The sequence below is a fragment of the Helobdella robusta genome, assembly GCF_000326865.2.
Source record: "Helobdella robusta unplaced genomic scaffold HELROscaffold_77, whole genome shotgun sequence".
Classification (NCBI taxonomy): Eukaryota; Metazoa; Annelida; class Clitellata; order Rhynchobdellida; family Glossiphoniidae; genus Helobdella; species Helobdella robusta.
In genome coordinates, this window is record NW_008705439.1 from 207011 (window position 1) to 218659 (window position 11649).

Below are 11649 nucleotides of genomic sequence, written 5' to 3' on the forward strand. Positions count from 1 at the left end.
GATGTGTGCGCGCGTGTGTGTGTGTTTGTGATGTGTTTGCGTGTGTGTGCGTGCGTATGTGAGTGTGTGTGTGTTTTCATGTAACTTTATAGTTTGTACCAATATGTTTTTATGTATACCTACATGCCTGCACGTACACCTGAACTTTATTTTATAAAGAATTGCTCTTGGTTTTTTCAATCAATAAATCAATCAACCAATCAATAAATCAATCAATCAAAATCGCTTAATTGACTGACTAATTGTTTAATCGACCTACCAACCAGCCAATCATCTCAGTCAACCAACTTATCAATCAACCAATCACATACAGATGCCCTTCCGCAGTTATTGCCTCCACCAAACTTATCATCATCGTCCTCCTCATCATTGTTATCCTCGTCGTCTTCGTCATCATTATCATCGTCATCCTCATCATCATCATCGTCATCATCAACCAGCAAATGTTCTTCATCGTTGAACTTATGCTTCGCGTTGTTTTCAACAGCGCAAGAAACCTCTCGAATTAATATGAACGATGCCCTCTCGAAACGGAACTCGCACCTGACGCCCGACCTGCAAGACAAGCTCTGCCTCATCTGGCGAACGTATTTCGTCTGCCTGGCCAACTCGAGTCGCGTTTGTCACGGAGTCCTGCAGTATCACGCCACCAAGCAAAGCATCGGCTCCTATCTCAAGGAATTCGGTTGCTCCGTTGTCGGGCCGATATTCGAACAACCTAATTTCGTGCCCAACTCTAAACCGATCGTCTGCACGTACCACGGTGATGACGACGACGACGACGATGGTGGTGGTGGTGGTGGTGGTGGTGGTTCACTCAATGATGAAAACATCGGCGACGACAACAACAACAATGACGACGGCGACGACTACAACGACGACGATAGCGTGAGAGGCAGAGGCAGCAACGATTCACTACTGAATCCCAAGTACAGAGTGTGTGGCGTCTTTGGGGATCCACATCTAAGGACGTTCGGTCAGCAGTTCGAGACCTGTGGCATTCTTGGGGCCTGGCCCATGGTCGACAACGAACATTACACCGTGCAAATCACGGCAGAGGGTCATAGGGGGGGCTCTATCGTTACCAAGGTCTGCTTCTCTTTCGTTTTATGTTCCTTTTTATTCTTTTATGTTTAATGTTATTGTTATTATTATCCTTCATTATTGGTAGTAGTGGATGTATTATTATTATTATTATTATTATTAGTAGTAGTAGTAGTAGTAGTAGTAGTAATAGTAGTAGTAGTAGCAGCAGTAGTGTTTCGTTATTATTATTAACAATTTTAATCGTAGCATCATTGATATATTGACATTGACAACTTTGACAGCGTAACCATGCCATTTTTTTACACGTATATACATACACACGCACGCACGCATGCATGTACACACACGCACACACACATACGTACATACACACATACATACATACATACACACATACATACAAGAGATTTTTTTCAACTGGTAAAATTACAAAACACCTGCTTAATTTGTGATCGAAGTTATAATAATAATAATTAATAATAATATTTATTATTATTATTATTATTAATATGACGAGAATGATGATGGTAATGATTTAAAACGTCATCAAACAAATCTTCACAAGATTAAAAGCAGAGTCTGTTTTTATAATAAAAAATGATGATTAATGAATTTTATAGTGATGATTGTTGCGATGATGTTGATGACAATGTTGTTGCTACTGCAGCTGCTACTTCGGCTGCTGCTGCTGATATTGATGAAGATGATGCTACTGATGATGATGACAACGCCGATGATAATGATGATATCGGATTTATTTATAACAGCCAAATTGATCTCATTATGAACTATCATTTTCATTCTGTATTTGTTTATTTTTGTGTACATTATTCACATTATTGTGTCTGTGTGTTTGTTTGTATGTATGTATTGATATGTGTGTATGTAGGTATGTGTGTATGTTTGTGTATGCATGTATGTCGTGTGTCCCGTGTGTTTGTGTACGTATGCATGTATATCATGTGTGTGTGTGTGTGTGTGTGTGTGTGCGTGCGTGTGGGTGTGTGTGTAGATGTGGATTTGAACTGAACGCGGGCATGTTTGGTTTGTATGTTTGCATGTTTGCCCTTATGTTTGTTTGTTTTTAAAGTTGCGTGAGTCGTGAGTATGATGAACGTGTGTGAACTTGGTAGCACTTTTGAACTGGCAATAACACTGAAGTTTGCTTTTAATTAGCACCTTGTCTCGTTATGTTGTTATATCATGTTATATTATATTATGCTATATTATTAAATTATGTTATATTATCATATTATATTGGTTTTTATGTTATATAATATTATATGCTTAATTAAAGGCTTAATTAAAGAGTGTCTGTCTATCTATCTCTCTTTCTTTCTGTCCGTCTGTTTGTCTGGTCTTTGTATGTCCTATTGTATGTTTGCGTGCCTTTTTAAGTGTGTGTTTGTGTGTTTATGTGTGTGTTGATATTTATGTATGTATGAATCTCTATATATGTTTTCTATTTTTTCGTTTTGGTTTATATATTCATGGCGTAAGATTGTTTGTTTGTATGTTGTTTGTATGCATGTATGTTTGTTTGTATGTTTGTATGTATGCATGTATGTATATATTTATATTTATGTGTGTGTGTGTGTGTTTAATTTTGTATGCTTATGTGTATGTGTATTTAATTGCACGTGTAATTAGAAGATAGTGCTTTTCAGACACTGCTGAATTAACTAAGATCTAAGATCTTTATCTTTCTGTCTTTTTCGGTCTGTCTCTCTCTCTCTCTCTCTCTCTTTCACCTTTTTTTTCGTTTAATTTATCTCTCTTTTCATTCTTTCATTATCCGTTATCTTCTTTCTTTCCGTCATTTTTTCCTCCTTTAATTGCACTTTTGCATGCATCTCATTTTCTCTTGTCCATTTTATAGGCCTGTCTTAATGCACTGCTGATAATGTGATGTTTGGTGTGGTGGTATTGTTTGTGGTGATGATGACGACGACGATGAAGATGATGACGACGACGTAGATGATGACGACGACGATGAAGATGATGAGGAAGAGGAAGAAGATGATGAAGAAGAAGAAGATGATGATGAAGAAGAAGAAGAGGAAGAAGATGATCAAACAAGCAGATTGCAAACATTCGTGCGTTTGGTGCATACATATGGCAAAGTGTTGTTTTTGTTGTGTGTGATGTTGTTGTTGTTGTTGTTGTAACGGTTGTTGTTGTTGTTGTAACGGTTGTTGTTGTTGTTATTGATGTTGTTGTTGTTATTGATGTTGTTGTTATCACTCTTGGTAACAGTTATGCTATAAAGTAATAAACAGTGGTATAACTTTTGGACTATTATGATAATTGTTGTTGCCTGAGCAAAGAGAGAGAAAAAGACAAAGAGAGAGATAAAGAAAGAGAGAGAGAGAGATAGAGAGAGAGAGAGAGAGAGAGAGAGAGAGGGTTATAGAGAAAGAGAGAAAAAAATGAATGTATATATATATATATATATATATATATATATATATATATATATATTATATTTATATTCTGTAATGTGTTTGCACATCAATTTTTATGATGCTGCTACCATAAAAATGATGTTGTTGTATGTAAATGATGTTGTATACAGCGTTGTATGTATGTATGTATGTATGTGTATGTATGTTTGTTTGTTTGTTTGTATGTATGTATGTATTATTATTATTATTATTATTAGATTATTTATATATAAAGCGCCCTTTATTGTTCTCAAAGGCGCTAACAATGTAAAAGTTGATTAAATGCGCTAATGCAAAAGTTGATTAAATGTTTCACTTCAATCAAATCATATCATGAAAAGTTTGTCTGAAAAGATGGTTCTTTAGCTTTCTTCGAAATTCAGTAATTGGCAACCCACGATTTCGCAAGTCAACCGGCAAACTGTTCTAAATCTTCGGTCCCATAACCGCGAAATCTCTGCAACCAACAGCAAGCTGAGTTTGTCGAATTGTTAACAAATCTAAATCGTTTGACCGTAACTTCTGACACTGTAACGGTGCATTTCTTGGAACAATTCGATCCATTAAATATTTTGGTGCTAATCCATTAATGCTTTTATACACCAGTAGGGCAATTTTGAAGACAATTCTTTGTTGAACGGGCAACCATTGAAGATTGAAGAGAATAGGAGTAACATGATCAAAATATGAACCACCAGTTAACAACTTGGCAGCCCGATTTTGAATTAATTGTAACTGTGCAACATACTTTTTGGGTAAACCGTAGAATAAACTGTTGCAATAATCGATCCTCGAGTGAATGAACGAGTGAATTAAACATTGCAATGTATGCATATTTAGAGATCCTTTGATGAGTCTCAATTTTCTCAATTGGTAAGTACATTCTTTCAACAACAACTTTATGTGCAATTGCGTTGTCATGTTTGTATCAAAAATAAATCCAAGATTTCGTGCTGACGCACAAAATTCGATGACAGATTCCTTTATTCTGATAGTGTTGATACCCACTCTATTCACTCTATTCACTTGTTGCCATGTACCCACAGGCAAAAACTGGGTCTTGCAATGGTTCAACTTTAATCTGTGCCCCATCATCCAAACATCAATGGCTGATAAACACGATACTAAATCATCGACCACATCACCAAACGACGAGGGAGAGGAGTTGGCTATTATTTGGATGTCGTCAGCAAATGCATGAAACCTGAAATTGTACGACTCAATTATTGTGTAGACATCTGCTGTATAAAGCAAAAAGAGAATGGGACCTAAGACGGAACCCTGTGGTACACCGTATGACGAAGCATCGATAGCTGCCAAATTTGTTTTGAATAAAATTTGTTGAGTACGACCAGCAAGGTACGACACGAACCACTTGTGAACGACTCCCGATAGTCCAAAGGTTTGCTTCAGTTTTTTGAGAAGTACTGCATGATCGACGCAAACGAACGCCGAGCTCATGTCCAAGAGAGCAAGCAATGACACATTTTGTTCGTCCATTGATGAATACGACCTTGACGAAACATCAATTAAAGCTGTTTCCGTCGAGTGAAACACACGATAACCCGACTGGTGAACCGGCAGAAGATTATGAATTTTCAAATGAGAAGCAAATTGTGATAAAACGATTCTTTCAACCAACTTTGACAAAAACATCAGGTTAGATACAGGTCGGTAATTTTTTAACTCATGTCTATCAAGAATGTATGTATGTATGTATGTATGTATGTATGTATGTATGTATGAATGTATGTATGTATGTATGTATGTATGTATGTATGTATGTATGTATGTATGTATGTATGTATGTATGTATGTATGTATGTATGTATGTATGTATGTATGTATGTATGTATGTATGTATGTATGTATGTATGTATGTATGTATGTATGTATGTATGTATGTATGTATGTATGTATGTATGTATGTATGTATGTATGTATGTATGTATGTATGTATGTACATAAGTATGCCTCTGTGTGTGTGTGTGTGTGTGTGTGTGTGTGTGTGTGTGTGTGTGTGTCTATGTATGTATGTGTGTCATTTTGTTTCATGTATAATAAATGTATAATTCCGAAAATTTTATTTGGTAATAAATGATTGAAAAAATTTAAATAAAAGATTAAAGAATGAAGAAAGAATGTAAAAGAGAGAGAGAGAGAGAGAGAGAAAGAGAGAGAGAGAGAGAGAGAGAGAGAGAGAAAGGGAGAGAGACGAAAAGATATAATGGGAGATAGATAAAAATGTGATAAGATCGCCATTAACAGCGCTGGTGGATACGTTATGTTGGCGGGACAGAATCGCCATCTCCATCTGATTCATTATCATATCCATAGTCTCTTCATCATTATCCTCATCATCATCACCATCGTCATCATCACCTTCGTCATCATCACCATCATCACCATCATCACCATCGTCATGAGTCATGTGCCTTATTGATTTCTTCTTCCAGCTCGTCAAATTTCTGATGTCTTTGTCGTCATCATTATCATTATCACCAGTTAATGAATGTTTGAGTAAAAGAATGAATGAATGAATGAATGACTGAATGAATGAGTAGATAAAGGAATAGGAATAAATGAGTGAGCGAACGTGAGACTGAATGGACGAATCAAATAAAAACTCATGAATGAATGAACTAACAAATAAAAGAATGTATATATGAACAAGTAAAGAGCGAACGATCGGTCGATTGATTGATTGATTGAATGAATGAATGAACGAACGAACGCATGAATGACTGACTGGATGAACGAATGAGTGATTGAATAACTGGATGAATGAAGAGCGGAAGATAGCAATGTTTATCTTTAGAATCTGTTGAAAATTTTCTTTTAACAACTGGAGGGCTTGTAATGCATCATCATTTTCATTCGAGTCATCATCGTCGTCGTCATCACCGCCATCATCATCGTCGTTATCATCTTTTTCAAATTGTTTGTTGTTTTACAAACCGTTTTTAGTTGTTGTTGTTGTTGCTTTGGTGTTAATGATGATGATTGCTACGACGACGATGATGATGTGGTTGATGTTGTTGTTTTTGTTCAGAAACAATTAAGGTGTAAAGAAGGTTATAAATTATGGAGCACATGCTAAATTTTTCTTTTTTCCATGCTTTTGTTGTTGATTTTTTTGTATGTTTGTATGTATGTTTGTATGTATGTTTATATGTTTGGTTTGTATGTTTGTTTATATGTTTGGTTTGTAAGTATGTGTGTTTGTTTTTACGCATATTTGTATGTCTGTAAGTATGTTCGCTTTGTTTTTGTTGATGCTGTTGATCGCTTTGCATGTTCAAGTGAAGGCTTGTATGTTTGTTTGTTTGTATGTATGTATTTAGGTATGTTTGTTTGTTTGTTTGTATGTTATTATTAATATTATTATTATTATTGTTATCTCATGTTGGGGTGATATTATTTTGATTAATTGCCAGCACATACGGATCATCTTCATCATCTTCTTTCACGAGAAATTGGGTCAGAATAATAATAATAATAAAATAATAATATTATAAAAATAATTATGTTAAAATTTGCAACAATAATAATAATTATTATTATTAATGCAAATCACAATTTTAGCAGTACCATTATTACCGAATGGAATTAATTCACCAGAACTTTATATAAATGAGTGGATGGATGAATTATTGGGTGAATTAATTGATGAAGGTATGAATGAACGAATGGATGAATGAATGAATGAATGAATGAATGAAAGAATGGATGAATGAATGAATGGATGAATGGAAAGATGAGTGAATGAATGTATAAAAAAGAATAAATAAATAACATAGGTGTATACATATTTATAATATTTTTGCATGTTAGATATGTATATGATACATATAATATATATATATTAAATATATATATATATATATATATATATATATATATATATATATGATATATATATATATATCATCTACCTTTCACTTGTTTTCATATTAACATTTTAAGATAACATAAATAACAATGAAAGCTTCAAATATGTTTGTTTGTTTGCTTATAATTGCGTGTATGTATGTAGGTATGTTTGTATGTACATTTTTATATGTTTTTTAGTCTCGGTATGTATATTTTTGTATGTATATATTGTATATATTATATCTTTTGAATATATTGTATATACTGGGTTTATCGTATATATTGTGTGCTATATTGTATGTTATATACAGACATTTATATTTATTGTTATTTGTTGTTAGTGTCGTTGTTAATGTCTAGAGTGTTGTAAGTATATCACGCTGGGTTTTATTCATTCATTCATTCATTTATTCATTCATTCATTTATTCATTCATTCATTAACTAATTCATTCATTCAATTTTCATTCATTCATTCTTTCTTTCATTGAAACATTTATTCATTTAATCTTTTCATTCATTCATTCATTCATTCATTCATTCATTCCTTCAGTCTTTCATAGAATATTCGCTCTTTTATTCTTTTATTTCTTAAGTTGATTTATTCATTCATTCATTCGCTCTTTCATTTATTCATTGCTATCACCGTTGTTAATAACAATAACAATAATTTTAGTCATAATATTTATTATTATTATTATAAATTATAATTATTTTTATTATTGTTATTATTATTATTTATTGTTGTTGTGTTATTTATTTTTGACAATTCCTTTGTTACATGCTGTGATAAACATGGCTGACGATGAGTTACAAGTATTTCGTTGTTGTTGTCGTTGTTGTTGATGTTGTTGTCGTTGTTGTTGATGTTGTTGTTGATGATGATGTCGTTGATGTTGTTGTTGATGTTGTTGTTGATGTTGTTGTTGTTGATGTTGTTGTTGTTGATGTTGTTGATGTTGATGATGTTGTTGATGTTGATGTTGTTTTTGATGTTGTTGTTGATGTTGTTGTTAATGTTGTTGATGCTAATAAGCCGAAATGTAGTAACGAAAATACATTCCTATCAAAAAAAATGACGTTTTCAAAGCCCAAACATAAAAGTATGGGTAGGGTACATACAAAAAAAATACACATTTATACATATATACAAGCAAACGTACATACAAACAAACATGGAAAAACAAACAAACATACAGGTTTTCATACAAATGTACATACAAACAAACATACAAACAAACAGATTCGTTACTACGCCATCAGTCAAACATTGATTAGCTGACTATCAAACAATATCACAACTTTAGGTACAAAATTGATTTTTTCATACATATTTACGTATATACGTACGTACATACATGCGATACGATACGATACTTACATACATACATACATACATACATACATAAAAAATACATACATACATACATACAAAAAAACATACATATATACACACGTGCATGCATCCATCCACTCTTGTTGCATTGAATATTAGCTATTTATTATTTTCAAGTAATACTTCATTGAAGATTGCTCACTTTGCAACTTACCACGAGATTGTATGTATGTGTGTGTACGTATGTGAATGCACGCATGCATGCATGTGTGCGTATGTATGTATGCTGGTATGTGTTTACGTATGTATGCATGTCTATTTGTGTTAGTACGTTTTTATATTTGCATGTTTGTGTTTTTACTAGAAAGTCACTGAATAGTTAGTTGGGCAACTATTTGGCCTAAGCCACAACGATATAGTATATTGATTACAAAAAAACCAGAATTGTGAAAATAAATTTTCTATCTTTTTAATGAAAGTTGTTGAAAGAAGCAGCGGGCGATTCATGTCTATCCAACAACAATTTTTATCGAGATAATATTAAATCTCCTGATCAAATTCACACGTTTAAACAGCTGCCAGGGCAAAAATTAATTCTCCCATAATAACGTTCAACAGTTACTGTCCTGCCATCAATTGTCGAGGGATTGCAACATTTCGCTATTTGTCTGTTAAAGTTGCCTATGTCGAATTGTGTACATCTTTATATGCATGTTTCGTCTTCATCTGTAACATCATCGTTCTCATCATCTTCTTCTTTATTACTCACTTTTTCTTCATTCAATTGTCATTTTCTCATCATCATTTATTCATTCCTTTATTCATTTACTTGTTCACTCATTCAAGCATCATCATCAACATCGTCGTCGTCGTCATCCACTTCCATCTTGTTTTCATATGCAGACCTCATTATTTACCTTTCCATTTCAATTATAGTTCAGCTGTTGTTGCACCGTAAGCACGCACGCACGCACACATACATACACCGACACACACACACACACACACACACGCACATATATATATATATATATATATATATATATATATATATATATATATTATACACTCATACATAGGCGCGCACAGCTTGAACACACGTGCACACAAACATACATGCATATGTGCACATTAAGCTAACCATATATAACATCATTTACAGCTACATCAAAAACAAGTTTTATAAACAAACAAACAAACAGGCAAACAAACAAACAAACAAAAACAACGTTCTACCCACACAGGCAACAGTAATGATAAAGAAAGACGAGGAATGCGCCTCACCACACCACTACCTCCTCTACCAGGCCACTTCCAACGACCTGCCACCGACATTCGAAGACGGGTCGACCTCGGCCGGGCCCCAGGACAGCGTCAAACTCACTCACGTGCAGTCAGGGCGTCACGTGACGATCACATTACGTCATCTCGACGTCACGATATCGATTAGGAAGATTCTGAATACGGTTTCGGTTTTTATCAGGACTCACGACGATTTCGTGCAGCATGCCGGTATCGGTAACCGCGAATCGGTACAGCTCTGTTCGGTCGGATGTCCTGGAAGTTTGAGAATTGATTTGTTGGGGGTTAGACGCAAACCTTCCAAGCAGTCGCCGTCTACGTCATCATCAACGTCATCGTCATCGCTTCTGGATGGTAGTCGGACGAATCAGTTTGCGAATAGGAATAAGAATGCTTTTATAACGGACGGACTGGACGTCAGTGATGGCGGTGACGACCTCGACGATGAAGACAGCGATGATGAAGATGATTATAGGAATTTGAATTTATCAGATTCGCCATCACCATCATCATCATCGTCTTCATCCCATCAGCATCATCATCACAACTCGAATCTACCTCAAATTCAACATAGAACTTCACCAGAAAAATTGTCATCAAAAAAATCATCGCCATCACTTTACCAAAAATCATCGTCGTCGTCGTCACCAACAACGACCGTGACATTCAACGCATCATTGTACATATGCAAGTCACGCCACCCCCTACTCAGAGGATACTTCCTGGAAAGTTGCGTTCATGACGTCATGAAGTCAGGTGACCCGGAAATGACGGTCGTATCGTACGTTGCGATGAACGAGACGCTAGCCATGGGCGGCACTGTCGACAGCATTGAGGTCATCTTCGAGCCCAACAGGAGGAAGCACGTACTTCGGAATTCAGCCAGTGGGAGCGTGAAGTTATCCAGGAATCCATCCGCCATTGTTGTCATAGTTGTTGGGGCGGTTGTTTTAATGGCGACAAATTTGATTTCTGGTGGTCGTTGTGGTGGTTTTTTTGACGCGTTGCCGTATTTTAGTAGTACGATTAAACATTCCATATTTTATTTTCCGTTGTTCATTTTTTTTCTAATAGCTGTTGTTGATCTTTGCCGTGTATTTTCACACCTGTTCATCACCATCAGTGGACGGCTGGCGTCAAAAAGTCACGACATCCACAACTATGACGTCACTGTTGTCGCGAACGGTAGTTACTCGTCGCTATCGTCACCGTCGTCTTCATTTTTATCCATATTATTTTTATTCCTATTATTCTTATTATTATTATTATATATATTGTTGTTACTGACTACATTAGCCATCAGAAATATTTTTATACCATGGTACCCCAGCAAAGTCATCTACGTTCATCCATCTAATTCATTGCTGACGACAACAATAATACTACTTACATTAACAACAATAACAATAAAATTACCATTATTATTATTATTGTTGTTATTATTATTGTCATCATTATTGTTTTTATTATTATTCATAGTTTATTTACCGTGCGAAGTCATAGCGTTTATATATTCGAAAAATAGGTAACGTATTATTGTTATTGATATTATCAATTATGCCACACACACGCGCACACAATCACATACACACAAACAAACACACACGATGTATATACGTTTATATAATTATTATATGTATATTTGTATT

The 11649-nt window shown here is 34.7% G+C and overlaps 1 protein-coding gene across 1 annotated transcript; it reads left to right on the forward strand.

The window, feature by feature from the left end:
• Positions 1 to 564: 564 nt before the first annotated feature.
• HELRODRAFT_140151 (hypothetical protein) lies at positions 565 to 10800 on the forward strand (the record flags this gene model as incomplete). The annotated part of the gene is made up of 4 exons (XM_009031675.1): positions 565 to 763; positions 896 to 1089; positions 9943 to 10277; positions 10575 to 10800. Coding segments are annotated over 4 exons (954 nt in total), but the record flags the coding sequence as incomplete, so codon positions are not given.
• Positions 10801 to 11649: the final 849 nt, after the last annotated feature.